We start from the raw sequence: 25358 nt of genomic DNA on the forward strand, positions 1-25358 counted from the left end.
ATGCAGGAGCTGGGTGGGAGGGAGGATCAGAGGGGGAAGGGCAGGGAGGGGAATAAATCTCAAGCAGACTTGCACTGAGCGCAAAGCCTGAGGCAGGGCTCAATCCCATGACCCCAAGATCATGACCGGAGCGGAAACCAGGAGTCTGAGGCCCAATCAACTGAGCCACCCAGGCGCCCCCTCTCTCTCTCTCCTCTTTCTAAGAAATCTGCCACTGGCCCCTGCAGAGAGCCCACCAGTGCCAGGCATACCCTTGTCCCAACATCTTTTTGGAGTATTTCCTTCTCTTCCCCAGAGTGAGGCCTCTTCTCTTAAAATGAGTGCCCTACTTCTCCAAGTGCACTTTCCAGAAAGTTCTCTCTGCCCCTGACATGTCCATCTGAGAGCGTATCTGTTACCCTGGCACACCACTGTGCCTTGAGAAAATCGGTCTGTGTCTGTGTTAGTGTTTGTACCTTTTGGGAGCCTAGAGTTGTAGGTTTCTGTGATTTAAAAGAGAATCTGGGCCAAAGCAAGTTTTTGTTTGTTTGGGTTTTGTGGATGGTGGTGGTGTTTTTGTTTGTCTTGTTTTGCTTCACCACCACTGTTTCTGAATATGACATTCATTTTCAATGATCAGGATAAGATCCTGTCCAAAATGAAGATGCACAAGAACAGGCAGTGCAAGACCTTTCTCGAAAATGCTGGTCCTAGGGTAGGGTCATGGCTGGATGGAGAACGCAGGCTTCAGAGGCCCACACGGACCCTAGTCTGCATGGCGCACCACCACTCCACAACTACGTGACCTGCAGGGAGTCACTTGACCTGCTGCGCCTCATCTGTAAAAAGGGATAATTGGTTCATTTGGAGGAACATGAGAACATGCAGATAAAGTCTTTAGCCCAGTGCCTGGCAGGCAGCAAGAAGTCAATAAACGCTAAGCTCTCATTATGACACATTCTAAAATTCAGTCAGAATCTGTGCTTAAAGCAGCTGTCTTGGAATATATTGAAGAGGTCGGTGTCAGTCAGCTTGCCTCCTGGAAGTCACGTGTGTCACTCATCTGATGGCACAAGTAATAGTAAGCCCTTAGCAGAGGCAGGCACGCTCTCCTTTGTCACTTACGTAGCGCCTTATGGGGAGTTGAGCTTGGTCACCGAGGCAGCAGGTCGTCTACTCCAGGATCATCTAGAACCCCACAGATGTCACTAAATAAACCTTTGTGGTTATCAGAGATTACCCCTCCAGGGCCCACCTTTACAAGTTTTGTCATCCCAGCCTCTTGGTGGACTCTTATCTGAGGCGATGGTTGCACCTTATATTCATCATCTTGAATGTGACTCAGACCCTCTGGGCATAAGGTGGGTGATAGCGCCCTCACACATGAGCCAGGAAGAGTGACACCACCCCTCCCTCTGGAAACACTAGTGAGGGAAAGACAGCTGGACCCACCTGTATGGAGAAACACTCTCATTTTCAAGGGGCTCCAGATTAAATATCAGGGGAACTGATCGTTAGAGATAAGCACAAGCCAATGAAGAGAACCGTGAAAAAAAAAAAAAAAAAGAGCTCTTCTCTACTGAGCCCTTTGTAAGCATTATAAGTGCATTATCCCATTCAGTTCTCAGGACAACACTTTGAGGTAGATACTATTACTGTTTCCACTGCACAGATGAGAAACATGATGCTCAGAGAGGTCGGGTAACTTGCCCAAGGACGCAGAACAAGGACGGGATAGCGAGGATATTTGGACCCACGTGTGTCTGCCTCCAGACGTGGGGCTCCTAAACCCGGGCCCCTGACCGAGCAACACAAGGCAGTGGAGGGCAGAGCTGTGGTTTGCAAAGTTTATTTTCTCAGTGTAACCCTTTGGAACAAAAAAGTCTTCTGCAGCCTCCCTATATCTAAATCAGATCGGGGTGGACCTGTTGTGGTCGAAGAGGGTTAGAGGCTTAGGGCCTTGCTCATCTTCTTCTCTTCCCCTTGGGGTCTTGAGGACCTTTGAGCCCCGCAGGACACAGACCAAAAACCTCTGGTGAGGTTGAAGGAGGATGGACTTCAGAGCTTCTGTTCTTTCTTTGTGATGGGGAATGCAAATATTAGCCTCACACAGCTGTCCGGAAGATCAGACGAGCTGATGCCTCTGAAGCACCTAGTATACTCCCCAGCTACTATTATTATTATTATCCTAACTGATATGTCTTATGGGAAAATAAGCATTAATTCAGAGGGGGCTATAGTGGGTTGGATGGTGCCCCCCAAAAGATAAGCCCATGCCCCACTTCCTGGATCCTATGGTATCTTAATGGCAAAAGATGTGATCAAATTAAAGACCTTGAGAAGAGCTTATCCTGGATTATCTGTGTGAGCCCTAAATGCCATCACATACATCCTTAAAAGAGAGAGGCAGGGGGCGTTTTGAGAGAGAAGGAGGCAGTGGGACCATGGAGGCAGAGGCTGGAGTGAGGCGGCCATGGGCCAAGCAGCACCTGTAGCCATAGAAGCTGGAAGAGGCCAGAGAGAGATTGTCTCCTAGAACCTCTGGAAGGCATGCGGCCCTGCCCATACCTGGATTTCAGACTTCTGGCCTCCAGCTCTAGGAGAGCAGACAGTTCTCTTATAAGCCACCCGGTTTGTGGTAACTTGTTACAGCAGCCCTAGGAAACTAATACAGGGGTCCATGGCCCCAGTGCACCCCAGAAGGGCCCCAGGACACACTCTGTAGAGAGATGGAGTAGGGCACACACTGTATTCCTTGGACTAATACAGCAGAGGGACGCGCCTCCTTCTTGGAAGTGGGCAAGCCGGCTTTGTCAGGAGCCCTCTCGACTCTTTGAAGGCCCTTCCAAGGGCAGAACCTCCTGGTCACTGTAGGTTCCTGCTCAGATTTCCCTTTCCCTCCTGAGCCTCAGTTCCAGCCATCACAATGTTGAGTCAGTTATTTGTACTACCCAGATTGTCATTTCTGGCAACAGGTCTGCATTTATCTGTGGAGTCCAATGATGGTGCGGACAGGAGCATTATTTCTGCTGTCACCATCGAGCTTCATCACCATCCACATCCAGGCCTGGAGGGGGCTCTCAGTGCGAGCAGGAATGCCTCCTGGATTCTGCTCTCACTACAGCAGCTCCTCCCCATTTTACTTCAGGGTTAGCCCTGGACATTGAAAGTGGCGCTGAGCTACGTTAGGTCCGTGCTGCCACGTGGGGCTTGTGTGGTCTGGGGTCCAGCACGGGCTTCCACGTTCTCCACCTGCAAAGACGCCCTTCGCAGGGTGATTCCTCAGCAGCCAGGCCATGGAGACTTCTCCACGAGCACCATCTGGCATTGATTTTTACCTGTACCTCCGAGAGTTTGCCCGAGCCCCCAACTAGAGAAGCAGCCACTCTTTTTTGGCCACCACACCTGCTGAGGGAGTATCACGTGCTAGTTCTGCACTCACTGGTATAATTTGGGGAGAGCTGTGCCAAAAGGAATCCCTGGTCTAGTTAAAATAATATGTTAGTTCATGACTAGAATAAGGCATTATTGTTGGGTGAAAAAGAACTAGAATTTGAAGTCAGAGGAAGCACATTCAAGGCCCAGCCCAACCCTTTCCAGCTTTCCAGGCACATGACTAACCTCTGGCCTTAGTTCTGTATTTAAAGAGGGAGAGGAGATGAATAATGACCCCTACTGGATTGCTGAGAGGATTAAGTCATACATGTGGGTAAACCGGAAAGCATTTTGCAGCTGCATGGTGTGTTTGGAGTCCTGAGATCAGGGCCAGGTTAGCCCAACCTACACATTTTCCACTATAGGACCGCTGCAGAGGCTGGCCTCCTTGCCATCGATTGAAGCTTTGAGTCCACAGAGACCTCCAGCCAGGCTCCTATCACATGTTGCCCCATCTCCCTTGTCATACATTGAATTTCAAAAGATGCTGGCTGGTTTTCTCTTATCTCTAAAAAAGAGTGTTATGGTTCGAATCTCTCTCTTTCTGAAGGTACCAAATGCAGATATCAAAAGGAAAAGAAGAAAGCTCATGCCATCCCCAAGGACTGAGTGCTCACAGATGCCTAGGCTTGATCTGACCCTTTGCTGACCTGTGTGTTGGGAACAACTTGGGCAGAGCTGCACAGGGCTGAGACCTGCTGGCCCTGGGAAGGGGCGGTGGGCACCAGGAGGAGAGGAGAGGTTTTAGAGGGAAAAGCTAATGAAATGGATCTCTGGTTTCCTGTTCCTGCTCTGAGCAGGACACTCACATGGCTGAGCTGTGGGCTGGGCCCGGCCCAGTAGCCTGAAAGAATGAATGGCCCCTTGGAGGCAACAGGAGGAGAGCTGGGAAGGATGAGGACAACGTGTCCATTATTCTCCACTCTCAGAGAGGATGTATATCCACGAGTGTAGGAGAGTCCAATGCATTGTGATTATATACACTCAATATATAATCCTTCCAGGTGTTTATACCGTAGCTTGTTCTCTACCTGTTCAGCTGTAGCGATGTTGTTATAAACCCCTAAACGGCAGAGATGACACCCATCCAAATCCTTTCGTACGGGACACAGAACACTGTGTATCGGCTGGCCCTTAGTGGACCTCAATGGGCCTGGAAAGACTGGGTGGGTCTCACAGTTTGAGGAACATAAAAACCACCTGAGAGGTCGTTCATTTGAAATACTGATTCCTGGACTCCATTTCTGGGCATCCTGACTCAGCAGGTTTGGGTTGGGCTCAGGAATTTGTATTTGGGGTTTTTTTTAATTTAAATTCAATTAATTAACATATAGTGTATTATTAGTTTCAGAGGTAGAATTCAGTGATTCATCAGCTGAATATAGCACCTAATGCTCATTACATCATATGCCCTCCTTAATGGCCATTACCCAGTTACCCCATCCCCCTCCCGCCTCCCCTCCAGCAACCCTGTTTGTTTCATATGATTAAGAGTCTCTTACGGTTTTCTCCCTCTCTGATTTCATCTTGTTTTATTTTTCCCACTTTTCTTTCTTTTAGTAACCAGAATCATGCTGTATGTATTGTTCTTTGATGTGCTTGTTGGAGATGTTCTCAGCCTAGCACACTCCTTTAATCCATTATATATCCCACCAAATTAGTGTCACTATTTGGGTTTCTTCATTCTGCTGTTATAATTATGCCCACTTTTGTGCACAAACTTGAACACAGGGGCTGGAATTTGAGGGGAAGAGTGTCAGTTTGAGTCCTTGTCGATCTGAGGTGAAGGCGTGTTGACTTGGCATTGAGCAAGTGGCTGGCAGTGCATGCTGACTCAGGAAGGAGGATGGCTGGCCTGTGGATTTGGGACCCATAAGCCAATGGCATCATTTGTGATGGGGATGTGGCTGGTTTTGCTCCTGGTCATGAATTCCTGTAACTTGTTTTTCTGGGAAATGCTCTCTCTCCTTCTATTCTGAATTCTATTCTGAATGAAAGCCTTGCTGGATAAAGTATTCTTGGCTGCAGATTTTTTCCTTTTAGCACTTTGAATATATCATGCCGCTTTCTTCTGGCCTGCAAAGTTTCTGCTGAAAAATCCACTGATAACCTTATGGGGTTTCCCTTGTGTATAACTGCTTTCCTTTCTCTTGCTGCTTTTAAAATTCTCTTTATCACTACTTTTGGCCATCTTATTTACTTTGTGTCTTGGTGCAGACCTCTTTGGGTTGGTTTTGTTGGGGGCTCTCTGTGCCTCCTGGATCTGGATTTCTCTTTCCTTCCCCAGATTTGGGAAGTTTTCAGCTATTATTTCTTCAGACAAATCTGCTGCCCCCTTTTTTCACTCTTCTCCTTCTGGAATCCCTATCATGCAACTGTTATGCTTGACAGTGTTGCTGAGTTCCCTGGGTCTATTCTCATTTTGCATACTTTTTTTTCCCCTCTCATCTGCTCAGCTTGATTACTTTCCATTACTCGGTCCTCCAGGTTGCTGATACGTTCTTCTACTTCCTCTTGTTCACCATTTATTCCAGGTTGTCTATTTTTTATTTCATTTAGTGAGATCATTAACTATAATCGGTTCTTTTTTAGGTCTTCTATTTGTGGAAGGTCCCAAGGAGGTCCTACACTCCTTTCTCAATTCTAGCGAGTATCTTTATGAGCATTACTTTAAATTAACTATCAGACATATTATTTATCTCCATTTTGTTTAGGTCTCTTGCTATGATTTTGTTCCACTCTTTCATTTGGGAAATATTCCTCTGTCTCCTCATTTTGTCTACTGCTGTGTCTGTTTGTATGTGTTGGGAAAGTCAGCTATGTCTCCCGCACTTGAAAGTAGTGGTTTTATGAAGAAGAGGTCCTGTAGTGCCCCATAGTACAATGTCTCCTTTTCACCAGAAAATGGTCTTCAGGGGTGTCTCCTGTGTGTGTTGCTGCAGGGGTGTCCTACTGTTGTGGAGGAGCTGTGTTTGTCTTCAGTCCAGTCTGCGATGGCTCGCTGTCTGTTGCGGGCAGGGCCTGGTGCCTGTGGTGTTAGTGGGCCAGTCCGGGGCTGCGTTGGGCTTGAGTTGAGTCAGACCAGGTGTTTTCCAGAGATGGAGTAGCACCAAACTGCAGAGCACTTTGCCTGTGTTGTCCCCTGAGAAGCTTTTATTGGTGGGTGAGGACTGCAGTCAGACTGGTGTGTGGTTCTGTTCCCCTCTCCCTAGAGCAGTACTCACTCTGGAGTGGTGTTGGCCCTGTCTGGGCTGCTTGCACACTGCCAGGCTTGTGGCACCGCTTTGATGGGATCTTGCCAAGAGCATATCTTTGGGGGTGGACCCACTTTGCTGCGGTCTCTTGTCTACGTCCGGCTGTGGGAGTCTGTTCTGCCAGTCTTCAGGTCACTTTCTGGGTTACTTATGCTGATGTGGGTTCTCTAGGTGGCCGTGCAACATGAGGCTGCCATCTTCTACTCCGCCATCTTCCCACAGCCTCTAGGAATTTGTACTTTTAACAAGCTCTCCAGGTGTTTCAGATCTAAATGTTTGCCAGGCTACTCTTTGAGAGACACTGATCCAGATCAGCCCTTCTCAAACTTGAATGTGCATGTGAATCACCTGAGCATCTTGTTAAAATGCAGCTTCTGACTCAGAGATTTGGGGCCCAAGATTTTGCATTTTTTGCTGCTCCCAAATGTTGCTGGTGCCACCTGTTCCCACCCACACTTGGAGTAGCAAGGATCTTCCTTCTGCAATTATGGTGCACCAGCTCTAGAGGGGGCTTTGCTCTAGGTGGATAGTTCAAGCATAAAGTGTCTACATTAAAGATTATAGTCATGTACCTTTCATTTTTAATTAAAATAACTGTTTTTAATTGGCACTCAGATAGATAATTTTTATACTGTAAGCACTTTAAAGAATATCTAGGTACATCTGGTACTTTCTTGCTAATACTTAACACACAACATTTTCTATCACTAAACTCTTAATGCACATTTGCTCCAACAGCCAGATTCTGATTAGTGTTAATGCATGGCTGAGGGAATTCAAGCCAACTTGGCAACAAAAACGCCTCTGAATGAATGCCTTTCATTGTTGGCAGCTTTATATTTTTTTAAAGCAAGAGTCTCTTCTAGGACTATTTCCTTCAAATCAAAATGAAGAGTTTAATTCATCAGTTAACACTCCATAGCAACTAGAAGGCTTTTGCTGCCTCCTCCAACTATTATTTCTCAAGACACAGCCAAGCATGCCCCCATTAGCTGCAGCCTGAGAAACAACTAGAAGGAACTTGATTTTCCCGTTGGGATGATAGCAGGGTAAATAAGGAGTGGAGTCCGGCAAGCAGAGCTGTATATCCACAGGGTCCGGAGAGAGCGTGTGGAGATCCAGGCAGGCAAAGTAGGAAGGGGCCAACATAGCATGGCCTGTGTTTCCTGACAGGCATGGGGCAGGGGTGGGGGTTGGGAGACTCCAACAGTGACTTAAATTGGAAATTCCAAGCAGATGGTCGTCAAGGGGGATGTACCCAGCTAGAGTCTGGGCCAGGACTCCAGCTGGACAGAGCCGTGGGCTAGAAGGACTGGACTCTTCTAAGCTGAACATAACCATCTCCATTCCCCCAGGAGCTGTGCCCAACAGGAGCCTGCCTGGTCCTTGTCTTCACACAAAGCCCTGCCCTTGGCCAGCCAAGACCTGTCTGTTCTCTTTCCCTCACCAGGGCCTGTGACCCGTGCCTAATCACCTGTGTCTCTCCTTCCTCGTCCAATGTAGGCATCAGGCCAGGCTGACTTAAAGCAGCTTCCTGCATACCTCATGTCCAATGAAGTGCCCAGCCCCAACTTCCTCCTGTTGGAGAAAACACAGCCACCGTGGCCAGGCCTCAAAGAGTTCCTGTCACCTCCCCTTCACCAGGCATTCCTGCAGCTCGATGGGCCTATCATTCAGCTCCTGTCGAATAGGGTAGAAGAGCTAGAGCTCCCCAGGGGCTCTGGCGGTGGCCTGTGCTGCAGACAAGAGCCATATATTGTGTGTGCGCACGCACATACGCACGTGTGTGTGTGTGCATGCGCACACAAAACTTACCACTCTGTCACAGTTTACGCAGGTCATCTCATCTGACCTTGAAGTAGAGCGAATATTATTAGCCCTGCTTTATAGATGAGAAAACTGAATCCTAGAGAATGTAAGCAGGTTCCTTTATCAGACAGTGTGTTAGGAGCTAGAAGAATAAAATATAGTCCAGAACTCAGTGGAGCTAAGTCTTCTGTGCTCAAGGCTGCACGGGTAATAATCATAATAATTCATTCTTTCAAAAATATTTATCGAGTTCCCATTGTATGTCAGGCACTGAGTGTATATGGGAGAAGACAGACATGCTAACTAGTGTTTATTGAGCATATGCTCTTGGCCCAGCACTATATTAACAACTTCACAGGTATTCTCTTAATCCTCAGCACAGCCCTACGGCAGGCATGGACAGGCTGGGTGACTTGCCCAAGGACACCCACACCACTAGACAGTGGCAGAGCAGGGATATGCCCTCAGGTGGTCTGACTTCCGGGTCACACTCCTCACCACAGAGCTACACTGCCTCTCGGCTGTTCTGGTCTAACTCCAAGTCCAGTGTACTTTCTGCTGCCCCCATATTGCGGCCACAGAGCCCGCCACTCAGTCCCTAGAGAAGATGCTCCCACCGTCTTCACCCAGCCACTCCCAAGGGCTGAGGGGCAGGCAGCCCCCATTCCCGGTCTAAGACCCCGAATGCCTGCCCCCATCCTGAGCTCGGCTCCCTGAGACAGTGCTGCCTGCACCCCACCTCTGCCCGTGCCTTGCCCCTGGCGGACTCCCTGACCCCTGTTCTGGCCTCCCTGCTGGGATGGCTCCACTCCAGGTGCAGAGTGTGTCTTCCCTGCCCCCTCAGCTAATCCCGTTCTGCCCCCTCCTCAAGCTGTCCTGACTTCACCCCTGAGGTGGCTCATCCTGCATGCCCCTTTAACCACAGAAAATGACCATGGATTAGCTCCTCAGTTGTTACTTTGACTTCTTCCTCCTTCCTCAAGCTATGACTTCCACACCCTCCTCTCAGCTAAGAACCTCACTTCTTCTTCCCCTAGGAGCAGACCAGGGTCTCTAGGCACCAACTGTCCAGTCATTCTCTTCCATCTCATCCTGTCTTCTTACCCATCCTGCCTTCCTCTCTTCCTCTCTTAATTCCAGGTGATCTGACCTTAGATTGCTCGTACTTTAGACTCTGTCCCCTCCGTCTCCTACACATCTTGCCCAGGTCCCTCTAAATCCATTGCCCTCCTGGGTCTTTTCCTCCTACCCACAGACATGCACAGGCCCCATAATGTGGTGAAACTGTCACTTCACTCTGTGTCCCCTGGCCAGGATCCTAGACCTTCCTGAGCCCTTCTGGTCCTAGGGCTGCCCATCCACTCTCTCCTGCCCTCAACCCAGCTCCTCTCTCCTAAGGAAACAGCTTCCTTGAAGGTCATCAGTGCCTTCCAAGTTACCAAATCCATTTGCTTATTCCAGTCCTTGGCCTTTTTGACTTCTTGAGAGCATTTAGCACTGTTGGCCATGCTTCTCTCTTTAACCCTTTCTTCCTTGATTTCTGTGTCTTCTTGACTCTGCTCTGTCTTAGGAGTCACTTGCTTGCAGGGAACAAAAATCTGCTCAAAGTAGTTCAGGAGTTTTTGGAATAATTCAGGGGAATTCCCATTCTTCTGCACTATCATTTCAAGTCTCTCCCCTGGCCTGTCCTTCATACGCACAGCCACCAGACAATGTTCTTCCAAATAGTACTGTTATAGTGGTACATCCTGCCCAGAATCTTCCAGCAGCTCCCCATTTCCCACCAGATAAAATCTGAAGTCTTAGTTTACGTGCTACATCTTCCATGGTCTTAGTTGCCATGTAATCTCCAGTTTGCCTTCCACTCTTTTTCCCCAATTGTCCAACACACATCTCTGTGTCATCTAGTTAGTCTATCTTCTATTCCCTAAGCATATGTTTCTGCTTCATAGCTCACACTATTTCTTTTGTAAATGCCTAATTCATATATCTGCTATGAAAATCCTGTACTTCCTTCAGGCTCTAGATCAAATGTACCTTTCTCTATAAAGTCTTTACCCCAGGAGAAGTGACCTCTCCCTCCTCCTGAAAGCTTGCGATTGGGGCCTCTCCTTATTTGCCATATTAGGCTGGAGGTTCTCTGAACCGTGAAGTACATCGTGGGCCAGGCAGTGTGCCTAATCTGGGAACAGGACCCCAGAAGGATGGAATGCAGTCATTGGAGAATGACTGGCTTATCTTTTTCACTCTTAAAGAAGAGTGAGGCATCCATAGGCTACTTGCCTTGCTATTCTGCCTCTAAATTGGCCCACCTCCTTAACCAAAAGAGAGACCAAGACAAAGACTAACATCTTTTTACCTAAAAGCTTCCAGGTAGTTATAGCATCGGGGAAGAAAGTTTGACTAGACACGTAAAGTATTTGGGGACCAAGCAGTTAAGCGATTTGCCTGAACCCACGGAAAGTTGATCACAGAGTTGGGCCAGAGTTCACCTCGTGTCCCCCGACCCCCGCCCCCCACCGGACTCCTCACTGCCAACTCTCTGTGCCCTCTCGCCTCCCTGCAGCCAGTGGAGGAACAGGCAGGAGGCCAAGACCTGGACCCATTTCCAGAACATAGTGAGTCAGACAGTCACTCCACTTTCTGTGTTTACCTCTTTCTGGGGCTTCTGGAGGGGAGTAGGGAGACCTTGAGATGTATCTAGAGGACACAGGGACTCGATGGTGCCAAGGAATCATTGCCTTCCATCAGTAGGCCCTGGCAAGTCTGTCTCCAGAATGTACAGACCTAGATGAGTGACTGTCTATCTGGAGACACATCCCTCATCCTTCCTGGCACTTCTCTCCCTGAAAATATGTAGCTCCTGAGATGCTGCTCTCGCTAACTCTGGTACTAGTTGAAGGCTGTCAACCACGGGCTCCCTGCTTCTAAAGATGGGCACGTGACTCAACCTGGGCTAATCAGAGCCCTGCCCCAGAGCCTCTCACATTGGAACTGAGGGAAGAAAGCATCTGCCATCTGTGCCTAAGCTGAGGGGCGAGGCTGAGAGTGTTGCCACAGGTCAAGCCTGGTGGAGGAGGACGGTGTGAGAGAGGGAGGCCAACAGAGGGAAGAGGAAAAGGAGAGGAGAAATGAAGTCTAGACAACCTTCTGGTCAGAACCCTGGTTCCGGTCACCCTGAGGCCTGGCTGTACCCTTTCTGTTCGGGCAGTTTGGACATCTGAGCCAATATATTCCTCAGTTAATTCAGGTGGAGTGTTTGCCACTTGCAACCAAAGAATCCTGATTAACACAGCTTCCATACCTGTCACCTGAATCCCTCATTTAATCGTTTATGGGATTCCTGCCTCCCTGTCTTCCTCTTTTCTCGAGATAAACATGCAGTGAGGAATAGAGTCATGGTCTTCACTATAATCATTAACATCATCATCATCATCATCATCATCAACAACAACAACAACAAAAATGACTTAGCACCTGTCTTTTCCTGGCATTGTCCTAGGTATAGTGGGGGATAGAGCTGCAAATGGTAGTCTCTGCCTTCTGGGTGCTTCCATGCTCATCAAAATATAAGAAATTCCAAGGGCATATAAAACACATGCTGAGCACAGATCTTTTATAGAACAGGGTATAAATCAATCAGTCTGCCGTGGAGTTTTTACAGAACACAGACACTCATCACTACAGATTATTCTGACCTTTTGGTGCCAAACATTCCTTTCTTAAAAAACCATCCACCCCTTAGGACAAAGGTTTTTGTCCTCCATCTTAGAGTTACCTTCTTCTTCTTTGCACTTATTTATGGGGTCTTCTCCACCCTGGTTAGCTCCTAATTCAGGATCAAATTTATTTGTTTGTTTGTATGTTTGTTTTCTGGGATGCCCTTTCCAGATGTACCCAACTTACTCCGTATAAAATCCTCAACCCCAGATTTCTCATCATGCCTAGAACCCTCCCACTACCAAAGTCTCCATTCCTTTAAACTAATATCTGGCCTCTGGATATATCCTCTTCCAGGATACAATCTGTGAATCTTCTGTTTAAATGCCTTCCCATATGTTTTCTGGTCCTATTTAACCTCAGTGGCTTTCAAACAATTAAATATGTAAAAAGGAAAAAAGAGCATTACACGTGTTTCCAAAGAAATGATCTATATTCAAGGTTGTACATTCAAAATGCGAAACGGTTAGACTTGGCTAGAAAGGAAAGAAGAATGAGAAGGAGAGGTAGAAAAACAGAGGTATCTAGAATCCTTGTATTTCCTAGTACCCTTCCACCCTCAGCCTCTGCATAGCCCATTAGTTATTCTGAGATCCAAGTGTCACCCCAAGGAAGGTCTGGGGAGACCTGCCTACTGTGAACTGAAATGGCTGAACTAGAGAATCCCACTGATTTATAATACTTTTTCCTACTTGCCAGGGATAAGTTACTCTTCCCCCTTAAGTCTGAAATGATAGGTCATCATTATCTGCTTCCTTTTCCAAAAATTTAGTAGCTGAAAAACAATTTATTATTTCTCACAGTTCTGTGGATCAGGAATTTGGCCAGGGCTCAGCTGGGTCATTCTTCTGCTCCACAGGACATCAGCTGGTGTCCCTCACTTGGTTGCATTCAACTGTAGGCTGGGCTGGGCTGGACAGCCCATGAGGTCCTCATGCACATATCTGGTGCCTAGGTGATCTTCCACATGGTCTCTCCATGGGGCTAGACTGGGCTTTCTCAGAGCGTGGTTGTCTTAAGGTAGTCAAATTTCTTACATGGTGACCGGCTTCCCCCAGAGACAAAGGGGAAGCTGGCAGACCTCTTAAAGGCTAGGCCCTGAACTGGCTCAACATCACTCCCATTCCATCATATTCTGCATTTGAGGCAAGTCACAAAGCCAGCCCAGATTCAAGGGGAGGTAAAAGAGATTCCGCCTCTTGATGGGTGAAGTACATGTGCATACAGAGAAGAAAGAAAATGATGGCAGCCATCTTTGGAGGCCATCTACCACACCCCATTTAACCCCTTTCACTCACTTAAAGGGCACAAGTGTTTGCTCATTTCTTAGCCTTAGATAAACCCCCATATATGGGACCCTGTTTTCATCCTAGGCAACTCTTCTCAGTCTCTTTTTTCCCCACACATTATTTTGCCTCATGGTCTCCATCCTAAGACCTAACATCTTCCCTACATTCCACCCATACTCACCCTGAAGTACTTGTTTCAGAAAACTGTATATTCCCAAGTATGGACTCTAAATTAATTTTTACTAAAGCTTATTCTAATTTTGTGTTTTGATAACGATCACTTAGAACATGTAATATATCCATAATATGAGGCTGACAATCCTTTATTAAAGATTTATTTATTTATTTTAGAGAGAGAGAGAGCGCGCACGAGAAAGAGAGCACAGGAGGTGAAGGGCAGAGGGAGAGAGAATCCCAAGCAGACTCCATGCTGAACGCAGAGCCTATTGTGGGGCTCAATCTCACAACCCTGAAATCATGACCCTAAGATCACAACCTGAGCCAAAACCAAGAATCAGACACTGAACCAACTGCCACCCAGGTGCCCTGAGGCTGACAATCCTTTCAATCCTTGGAAATCTTTTACTGCAAAGAGCCAAATGGTAAATATTATCAACTTTGGAGCCATATAGTCTGTTGTGTAGGAAAAGCAGCCATAGATAATACATAAATGAATGGACATGTCTGTGTATCAATAAAACTTTATTTACAAAAATAGGTAGCAGGCCATATTTGGCCCAAAGGCCATAGTTTTGCTGATCCCTGCTTTAGACTAAGGAATAAGTATGTCTTTCAGTTTATTTTGTATAATGATTAGCTGTTTGACTTCCAGAAAGTCACTTTTCTCTGAAAGTCACTTTTTTCCTCTATAAAATAAGGGTATTGAACAAGAATAAAATACCCCCTTATGCCCATAGTTATGAAAATGCCACACATCTTTAAAAACTCTTTAGAGGAAATGCCCAAGATGGCCACAAGATGGATTGTTTCTCTGTAATGATATCTCAGAGTCCTGTTGATATTTCCATGACTTTGTGTCCTTCCAAGAGTCTCTCTATTTGTCTCGGTACATGAGCATATCCCCTTTTCCACGTGTGTCTGTTTCTATCTGGGCCATTCTCTTTATCTGTGTTTATGTGTGTGGTTTTCTGTGTTCAGGGGTTCACTGTCCCTCAGTTTTCATTGGTGTGCATTCCTTTGTGTGTCTATCTTGTTTCTTTGTGTATACATACATCTGTCTCTTCTTTCTGCCCTGCCTCTCTCCCCTGACTATAATGTTGAATAGTTATCTATTTTTCATTCCTTTCCTTTTTGAGTGAAGAAAAATGTCCTATTCTTAATTTTCAAAATAGATATAGCATACTTTATATATCAAATTTTTTAGATTTCCATTTACATATGATGAGATATCATATGTAAGTTACTTAGCACAATATCTAATATTCAATAGGGACCCAATGATTACGTTCTTTTATCTGGCTTCCCTTTATGTAACTGCCTAAGTGACCTTTTCTTCACATGGGTCAACGATTCTCAGCAGAAAAAAAGGTAGATCCTCTGTATCTATCTATCACACTTTGTTGTTCTCTCTGATCCTTACCCAGGGCACCAGTCCTCAGCCTCCTCTTTGTCATGACTATGTCTGTACCTATCTTTTGGGAACTAATGAAGGTGGAGGATCAAAGTTGATTTTTGCTCAGCTACCCTGTGATGATCCTGCACCTTCCACAGGCTCCTTCTCTTGTTCACTCTGCAAGTATTTAGTGAGTGCTCACTATGTACTAGGTGATGGGGAGACAGACATGAACAAAGCAGACATAGTCCCTGCCCTCGTGGAGCTTATGATTTACTGGGAGAAGTGGGCAATAAATAGGTACCTGAACAAGAGTGGGACAGTGGATGCAGTGATTGGAATACCAACCAGGGGATGATCTCTCTGAGATGCCTTTCGAGGCAGGACCTAGAGGATGAGAAGGAGCCAGCCTGGGACAGGAGGGAGGTGGAGGGAGAGTGTCCTCATCAGACAGAGCGGCCCTGCAAGAGGGCACGGGGTTGGGACCGTGCCTGCTGGAATGCTGGGAGCTGAGAGGAGACCACTGTGGTTGGAGGAGGTCAGCAAGGTGGCAGCAGACCGAGCCAGGCTCCCAGGCCAGGCGCAGTAAGGGGTCATTCTGACATGAGGGGAAGCCACCCAAGGGTTTTAGGCAGGAGAGTGGTTGACCTGGTTTATGTGTTTAAAAGATGACTCTGGCTACATTGTGGAGGGATTAGCATTCAGGAGCCGGTGAGGAAGCAATGGAAGGAGACTCTCCAAAGATGGTGACAGTAGGGGAGGAAAGAAGAGAAAGCCTTTGAAATATTTTAGGAGATAGAAATGACAGGATTGGCCGATGAATGAGATGTGAAGACAAGGGGAAGGGAGAACCAAGGCTGGTGCCAGGTTTTTGGCTTCAGTACTCGGGTGCCCATTGCAGGTAGGAGGGGGGCTGAGCAATCCTTGCTCCATTTTGGACACATTCCATCAGAGATGAGTGTGGATGTGCAAGGGGAGACGTCAGGCAGGCAGTCAGATATATGAGTATGTGCTCGGGCTGGGGATTTGGGTTGGGGATAGAAATTTGGGAGTTGTAGGTCATGGGAATGGATATTATCCCCCAGTGCAAGGGGACAGAGAGAGGAGAAAGGCGCCCAGGAACAGGCCTGGAGACTCCACCATGAAGAGGGTAGAGCAAGGAGGAAAAACCTACAAAGAGAAAAAGGAGAGGGAACCAGGGAGAAGGGCCCCAGAGGGCAGGGTGCACCCAAAGCCATGAAGGCAGTGTTTTAAAAGGGAATGGTGCGGTGGAGGCCCAGAGAGCTGGCCAGTGTGCCGGAAGCAGCTGGAGGCTGGGGGAGATGAGAGCGGAAGGCCTGTCCCTGGATGTGGCCACCTGAAAGCCCCCTGTGACAATAATGAGGGTGGCTTTGCTGGAGTTGGGGGGAATGTGGATCGGGTGGGCTGAGTGGATGGTGAGAGATTGAAGACAGCCTGGGAAGACAGGTCTTCGAGAAGTTTAATTATGAAGGGGCTTAAATCAAGAAGCATACCCATAGAGGATGAGAGATCAAGGGTGGGATATTTGGGATAAGAAATACTAGAGTGTGTTTGGAAACTCTCAAAATGATCACTGGAGAGTGAGAGATTGGGCCTCGGCTGTTGTGTTACTTTTCATAATGATGAGAACTTATACTTGTGTAACTCTTCACGGTTTACCAAGTGTTAGCACACACACTATCTCAGTCTTACCGCCAGGCTACGAGGTATGTAGCAGCCTGGTCAGAGGTGAGGCACTCAGTGACGAGCTCAAGGTCACAGCCAGGAAGGGGCGGGGCCAGGCCCCTGTGCCCACCCTGCACTCCTGGGCCCCCTACCCCAAGGCCCCTCCCTGTCCACAGCAGTGCTGTCCCAGGGGGACTGGCACCAGAATTGGACGGGGCTCACACAGCACGGGCTGTGCCCTGCGGTGTCTCTCAGGAATATTTTCCAGTTACCACCCAGCAAATTACTCTGCTTGCAGGCCCAGCCTTGATATTAGGGAGTCACGGCTACTTTTCAAGAGCACAGGACACTGTCCCACTCCCTGAGCCCGTCTAACTGAGCCTCAAAGCCTCTTGAATTTCTGGAAGAAACCAGCAATCTCTGGCAGGTGTCAGAGGGAGGAAACGTGAAATTTCACATCCCTCACATCCAGCCCCCCAGGCTTGTCAGCATGGGGACTGCCACCCAGAGGGACTGTGGGTGGGTTAGTGACTGTTGCTAACTTCTATACCTCAGTCGCCACATCTGCGAGATCCTGGGCTGTCGTGAGGCTGCAGTGAGACAGAAGGGGGCTCGGCCTGTGCTGTCGCTCTGTTCACTGCCCTTGATTATTTATATTTATCCATCCACTCGCTCACTCATCTGTACCTTGGACAGACATTCGTTGAGCACCTTCTCTATGCCAAGCATTGCCCTAGGCACAGCAATTGCAGAGATGTATGCACATGCTTCCTGGGCTCAAGAAGCATCTGTTTAAACGAAGGGAAGCGATGTTGGAGCACAAACAACCCTGCCCTCACAGGAATAAGCGAGGTGCAGAACAGTGGGTATCCAGAGAAGAGATCGCATCCAGCCGAGAGGCAGTCCGTTGGGGGCAAGCTTCGTGGGAGGGCGGGGAGACCATTCCCCATGGAAGGGGGCGGCTGTGGCTGAGCCAAGCCACAGAGGCTGGAAAAGGCAGAGCCTATTCGGGGGGGGGGGGCGCCAGGGTGAGGAACCCGACAGGAGCATCTGCTCCATGGAGCAGAGGGGAGGGGACAAGCTGGTGATCCCAGGGGAGGACTGTAAGAGGCTCACACATCGGTCCAGCAGACCCAGTAGAGGGCAGCCTGGTGGAGAGAGGAGTGGCAACTCCGTCATTTACCCCTGGCCTTGTTCAGAAGCCTCCCTAGGGGCTGTTGGTTTGTGTCCCTCAGGGTGGCGGCGGGAGAGAAGGGACCAGAGTGTCGGGATTCATCCCAGGCCACCAGGCAGGTTGAGGCAGGACTCTCTGGCACGTGCTCACTCTGTAGCAGATGGAGGAATTTGAGCCAGCCTAGCAAGCCCACCCCACTACCCCCTAGGGAGTGCCCTGGAACTAGCACCTCCAAGTTCCTCAAAGAAGAGATGATCCAGGGCCATCTGCCCCCCCCCAGCACCACCACCTTGCGTGCACACCGGCCACCCCAGATTCCGGGCAAAAACCCGGCTTCCGCCACGTGCAGAGCCATGCCCCTGCCTCCCCATGGCCACATTCGTCGACACAGTCTGTGACCGCCTAGTTGGTCTAACTCTCATTTTGCAGAAGAGAAACCCAGAACCTAGAGAGGGGAACTGACCAGCCTCAGGTTACAAAACGAATCTGGGGAAAAGTCAAGACCCATGAGAAGTAAATGAAATCGAGGATGAGACCATGCCTTGTAGAGTGCTGTAGCAAAGTAGGGCTATTATCTCCCCTTTGACATGAAGTTCTTGGGCATTTCTCACAGTCACTACCTTGGGGGAGGCCCCCAGAAAAAGAAATCCAAGGACTAGCAGTGTTGACATCATGGGCAGTGTGGAAAGAACACAGGATTTAGAGCCTGGAGACGGTTAGAGGCCCAGCACCGCCACGTACCAGCTGGGTAACCTTGCACAGCCCACCACCTCCCTAACCCTCAGTTTCCTTTTCTAGAAAATGCCTCATTACCCTCTTTCTGTGGGGCTCAGGTGAGACAACGCATCTGACAGTGCTTTCAACAATCCCAGCACTCTGGGACCGTGGTGTCTTGTGAGGAGCAGCAAAGATCATAGTAACCAGAAGACCCGGAGACTGGGAGGACTAGTGTGTGGCACCCAAGGCATTTTCTGTCCCTGGGGGCAGGAGCCAGCTGCTGACAGTGCTGGAACCCAAGTGTTCTGTCTCTCCTGCCCAGACACGTCCCATGGGGCATGCCATGCCCTCGCCCCCCGGCCCTCAGACACTGTTCATCTGGGCATCCAAGGCGTGACCTTCCATCGCCGGGTGCTGACTCAGCTCCCAGTGAGCTCTGTCCCCTCCTTTACACACACTGTGGGTGCCAGAAGGCACCCAGCCAGTTGCTCAGCATTCCCCAAACTTCACAGGCTCTACATCTCGGTGACAAAGGAGAGGGCCAAGTTGGATCAGTTTCAGGAAAGCAAGAAGTGATTTCTCTCTAAGACCTTGGAGAGGTCTTTCCGCCCACGCCATCCCCACCCCAAAGTGTTCTCAGCCAGGACAGCCAGAGGCCTGCAGCTGAACATCACTCAGGATGCACACGCTTAGGTTAAAACAAAGGCAGGAGGCCAGGACTAATGGATGGACATTGGCCAGGTTCCTTAGGAGAGCCTGGCAAGCTGGTGTTCCCTAGAGGCCGGAGGAGGCCTTCAGACATTCATGGCCACACTGCTGGAGGGTGACCTTGGGCATGGCGCTTTCTCCAGATGGAAAGGCAATGGGAAGAAACCAACTGTGCAATCCGAAGCCTTTATGACTCAGACGTGGACTCTGAGGTTTCATTCATTCAATCATTCAACAAATATTTACTGAGCACCTAGGGTGTGCCAGGCACTGTTCTAGGCCCTGGGGAATGAAGCAGACAAAAAGTTCTGCACTCATGGAGCTGATATTCTAGTGGGATCAGACAGAGAAGAGACAGCTAAACATGAAGATAGAGAATTGTCAGATGCTGGTAAAAGCTTTGGGGGAAGAGAGCAGGGATGAGGGATAAGGAGCACAGGGAGGGGGTGGTGCTTGCAGGTTTCAGGAATGTGGCCAGGAAGGCCTTGCTGTGAAGCAACAATGGAGCCGTGGCCTGAACTTGGTGACAGAGGGGGACAGCCTTGTGGATATCTGGAGGAAGTGCATCCTGGGCAGAAGGAACAGCAAGTGCAAAGTCCCTGAGGCAAGAACATGCCTGGGCCTTCAGTGAAGCAAGGAGGCTATGTGGCGGCAGGAGAATGAGACAGAAGAGATGAGGACAGATGAGCATTTTAATCTTTCATATTGAGTTCCTCAGAAAAAGAGATCTAGCAGGTCCACCTACTGACTTCAGATGTGTTCATAATCTCCCGTCTGAGATGCTCATTTTATACTACTGTTTAAATGCTGGGACTCTGTCAGGAGAGAGTCATTCCAAACCTCAGCAACAAAGCCTCTACTCCTCCAGGGCTCATTTGCCCAGAAAGAGCCTGGGTCCAAGTCCTAGCACCTGACACCTAACTAGTTGTGTTACCTTGGGGAAGGGTACTCAGTCACTCTGAGCCTCAGTTTCCCTGATTGAAGCTCATCAGTGCCTCATCTGTAAAATGGGTTAATAATACAGCCTCCCACGCCCACCTCACTTGCTTATTAGATTTAAATTAGTGAGATCATAAATAAGAAAGTGCCTTTGACATTGAGATGGGCAAGGTAGATGGGGGGGGTAGTCGTTTTCTTCACGAAGCCTGTGGTAAGAGGGTTGTCATGGGCTGCCCATCCCCCTGTGCCACCCTGCTTCTCATATTGTGTCCCATGTGGGCCCAGTTGACTCTTATTTTGAGTGAGTCTGTATCTGATTCAGGGACACTCACCAAACACCCAGGGACCCCTGAGGCGAGGCTGACACTGTCGAGGGTTTCCCCAGAATGCCCCAAGGCTGAATTGCCCCACCATTGACCTGTCTGGGAGGATTCTAAGCCCCACTGTTGGGCGGGAGGACACCAGGTGAGCCCAGCTGCTCCTCCTCAACACCCCCTCCCCCTTCCTCCTCCAGGTACAACGGCCCCAACCTGGTTCTGAAGTATGACCGGACCCAAAAGCGACTGGTGAACATTGCAGTGGACGAGCGCAGCTCCCCCTACTATGCCCTGCGGGACCGGCAGGGGAATGCCATTGGGGTCACAGCCTGCGACATTGATGGGGATGGCCGCGAGGAGATCTACTTCCTCAACACCAATAATGCCTTCTCAGGTAAGGGGTTGGGGCCTCAGGCCTCTTCCTGCTTCCCACCCTCTACCTCCCAACACCAGCTGGGGGGAGGGCCTTCCTCAGGTTATTCTGTTATGGGCTCCCCCAGGCATAGGCCCCTGCTGCCTCCAAGAGCTCGCTCTGTCCCAGCAGAGATCCCCAAGGGGATCCCTCATCTCCCTCAGACTTTCATCTCCCAATCTAAGCAGTCCCCCTGCCCCCATCTTCCTAACCCCCCACCCCCCACCACTGCTCCTGCCATGGCTCAGCCACTCAGCACTTCTCACTGGACAGACGGCCTCCTGGAATCACCCTCCATGCTGCTTCTAGGGAACCTTTCAAAATGCTTTGAAATCCTTCAAGGGCCCCCCCCAGCTTTTAGCTGAGCTCATTTATTCACTCCACAAATTCCTGCTGAACACCTACTCCATTCCAGACTAGAGATGCTAGATTCTGGGGAAACAACTTGGAAGCAGGCAGACCTTGAGTTCATGGAACCTTTCCCAGCCTAGAGTGTCTCAGCCGACGTACCTGGGGGTCTTGTGTCAATGCACATTTGGACGCAGCAGGTCTGGGTGCGGCCCAAGATCCTGCATTGCTAACATGCTTTCACGCTATAATGCTGCTGCTGGTCCAGGGGCCACCAAGGAATGGCTGAGGGACATTGATGCCTGAAAGCTAAATAACAGTAAGGACAATGGTAGCAGCTAACGGAAGTGGCACTGACAGTGTGCCAAGCCTGGATCTAAGCCCTTTACATTAATCAGCCCATGGGAGCCTCGCAGCAATGCACTTAGGTAGATCCTGGCATCCCACTTTATAGTTGAGGAGACTGAGGCACAGAGGTCATATGACTGGCCCACGGCCACACAACTTGTAAGTCCCAGGACTCAAACTCAGGGGTCCGACTCCAGATCCATTCTTTAATTAAGATACTCCATGGCCAGGGCACCTGGGTGGCTCAGCCGGTTAAGCGTCTGACTTCAGCTCAGGTCATGATCCCGGGGTCCTGGGATCAAGCCCTGTGTGGGGCTCCCTGCTCAGCGGGGAGTCAGCTTGTCCCTCCGCCCTTCCCCCTGCTCATGCTTTCTCTCTCTCTCAAATAAATAAAATCTCAAAAAAAAAAAAAAAAGATATTCCATGGCCTTACTCAGTCCTGTGTCCTCAGGGCCTAGTGGAGAACCTGGCTTCTAGTGGGTGCTTAGTGTTGCACAAGTTGGGGGGCTGTGTTCTTGGGTTAAAGATCAAGGTGGTTCCCAGCCCCTGACTCTCACGTTCTCTCAAGCCTGAGCTCAGCCCACTAGAATGAAGTCCACTCCCATGGAACGATAACATCTATAGGGAAGTCCCAGGCCACGGTGTCCTCCGGAAACATGCAGAGCCTCATGTCCCTGAGAGGCCAGGTGGGTCATGCATTGGCCTCCTCCAGATGACAACATCCTCTTGGGTTGGTCTAGACAACACCCTGTGGTTCAGACCTGTGTATTCACCATCCTGGACCCTCCCCATCTCCTGGGGGCAGGGGACTGCCTGGCTATGGGGCTCACCTTCCCTGCCTCTTCCCCAGCCCAGCACACACACACTGGCTTTCCCTGGGCCCATGTTGCCCCTACTGGTTTTTGAGGCCCGGCCAGGATCCAGCCCCTAGACTGCCCCTGAGGTCGAGCCCTGCCAGTGGCATGAATGGGAGGGAAGAGGTTGGGGCCTGTGCCAGGGGAAGGGGGAGGCAGGGCTGACTGGCTCGGAGCCAGCCTTGTGCAGCCAAGGAACAATGAGCCACAGCCCCGAGTGGTGTTTTATGGGTTTTCATCTCATCTTGCCACCAAGTGAGGCCTGAGAGATAGTAATTATCCCTACACAAATATCAGGGCATGATTACCCAGCTGGATTTACTGCCCTCTCTCCAACTAAGCCAAGATTGGATTAGGACACAATTAATTGATGGGCTGATCAACGCTTTAAGTTGATCAAGGTCAGGAGGGGAGCAGCAGCAGGGGACAGCCATGGAAGGGGTGAGTCCCCAGGAAGATGCAGTAGGGCAGGGAAGCAGAAATAGGGAGAACCGTGGGAGGGAGGTGGTGTTGAACATAGGCTTGGCAGGCAGGATGCCAGAGGAAGGGGACAGACTCTCCCTCCTCACCAAGCGCAGAGCACCTGGGAGGAGCGGTCAGGTGGCTCTGAGGCAGGAGCCCCTCCCACGCTCTCAGAGCATTCCACTGTGAGGCCCCAAGCAGAGGTGCTCAGCCCGAGCCGCACATTAGAATCTCCTGGGCAGCTTTTATCACTCCCAGTTCCCTAAGGTGTACCCCAGTCCAGTCCAATCCAAACCTCTGGGGTGAAACCCAGTCATCAGATTGGAAAGCTTTCCAAGTGATTCCCAGGTGCAAAGTTGAAAGGCGACCCTCCCCCTGCCAATCATGTTAGTTCCACGCTCAGCCTAGCCTCCGCAAAGTTCCACTCATTCATGAATGTATTCATTCACTGGACAAATATTTATTGAGCACCTACTGTGTGCCAGGCACTATTCGAGGCACTGAGGATACCCCATGAATGAAGCAGATGAAAATCCTGCCCTCCTGAAGTTTACACTGTATCCCCAGTGCTGCCTTACATTTCTCTAGGTACCTGACTCTCATGGACTCGAAGCTCCTTGAAGGCAAGGTCCCTATACTGGTGCCCCCGACCCATGTAGACCTTGAACGTCCTGAGAGCACAATCTAAACTTGATAAATAAATCCAGGAAGAACAGACAAGCCATGAGCCATTAGGCCTGAGAGAAGTTTTGCCAACCAAGGGAAGACAAGGAGAGGAGGACGACATGGAGGCCCCCCTCCCCTCCGCAGAAGGTCCTGGGCTTCCTGGGTTTCAGGGCACAAGTGTTCATCTGGGAGAGGCTGGAGCTGGGCCCCCAGTGCTGGGGTGAGGGTGACAGAGAAGCCTCCGTTCCAGACGTGCACCTCCCGGTGACCTTCTGCAGGTTCGAGGGATGTCTGTGGGTTTGAGGTAATTTTTCAGTTGAGCGATTCAATTGATTCATCGGCAGTGGGCAGGGTCGTGGGGCTGGGACATTTGTGCCATCTCAGCACTTTGTTGGCTCCAGCTGGCACGACGCTCAGCCATTGCCACCCTGCCCACTGTGGGGAACCTGAGAGCCCCCCAGGAGCCCAGCCAGCCCACCCCTGCCCGTGGCACGTGCCTGGGGGCCCCGTTGGCCTGCGCTGGGCATTGGAGGGACCTGTGGAAGGGTGGCCCTGTCCTCTCCCTCAACCAGCCTTTGGGATGTCAGCACTGGAGTCTCCGGAAGAGGGTTGAGATCCTGCATCCTGGCGGTGGGGGTTAGCTTGTACAACCCTGAGATCTGCACCTTACTCACTGGGTGACCTCTCTCAGCCTCAACCCCTTCACCTGTAGAACATGAAAAACCATATCAGCTTCATAAGCTCAACTCCCTCCAGTGACTCCATAGACTAAATCCAGAGTCTCTGCCATGGCCTACATCACCCCTCCTGGGTGTGAGCCCGGCTGCCTTTCGGACTCATTGCCTACACTCTTCCTCTTGCTCATCATGTTCCCACCTGAGGCCTTCGTACTTGCCATTCCCTCTACCTGAAATGCCTTTCCCACCACTGTTAGCAGGGCTCACTCCTTCCCTTCATTCACGCTCATCCTCAGATGGGGTCTTACCTGAACACCTGAAAGTCATCCTCCTATCTCTCTCTATGGCCTTAATTTGCTTTATTTCTCTTCAGAGCACGCAGCACTATCTGAAAGTAGGCTATATATTTGTTTGTAGTTCATCTCATCCACTCTTCTAGTCAGCCCCATAGGGATAAAAACCTTGTCTTGTTTGCCGCTGTATCTCCAAGACCACTTAATGTCACTTAATAAACATTTAATACATATATTTGAATGAACAACTGAGACACTGAATGAAAAGCACTTATAATGGTATCTAGGATTTAATAAGTGCTCTCTAAGCAGTAGCTGTTATAATTCTGCAGCGTGAAGAAAGCCAGAGCCTTTAGAAGTGTCCTGGGCAGAGGCGCCAGGCCTCCCTCCTGGCCCATGGGAGAGAGAGACTCTAGGAGCAGAAACAGAAAAGGAGCATCGTGTAAACAAGATACCACCCAGAAAAGGGTACCAGGAGGGCCTGAGTCAAGGATTAAGAATTGAAAAATAGGTAGGAGGGAGGGAACAGAGGAAGATCAGCCACAATCCCAAGAAGGCCTGGGCCAACGAAACCAGCTTGGCTTAACTGACGTGGAAACCTACCAGCCAGCGTGGTTCAGGCCACACATTACTTGGTGAAAACCAGGTGGGAGAGCGTGTAGGACAAAGGGGGACAAGAGGCTGGTTCCAGCACCTCC

The 25358-nt window shown here is 49.6% G+C and overlaps 1 protein-coding gene across 2 annotated transcripts in view; it reads left to right on the forward strand.

Annotated features, from left to right (window-relative positions):
• The window catches only part of CRTAC1 (cartilage acidic protein 1), a 133777-nt gene that overhangs the window by 60712 nt on the left and 47707 nt on the right, over nt 1-25358 (forward strand). For both annotated transcript variants that reach the window (XM_078077274.1, XM_036074301.2), the window contains exon 3: nt 20798-20994. In XM_078077274.1, the coding sequence (XP_077933400.1) occupies nt 20798-20994 (197 nt within the window). The remainder of the gene's footprint in view (nt 1-20797; nt 20995-25358) is intronic.

The sequence above is a fragment of the Halichoerus grypus genome, chromosome 7 (genome assembly GCF_964656455.1).
Source record: "Halichoerus grypus chromosome 7, mHalGry1.hap1.1, whole genome shotgun sequence".
NCBI lineage: Eukaryota > Metazoa > Chordata > Mammalia > Carnivora > Phocidae > Halichoerus > Halichoerus grypus.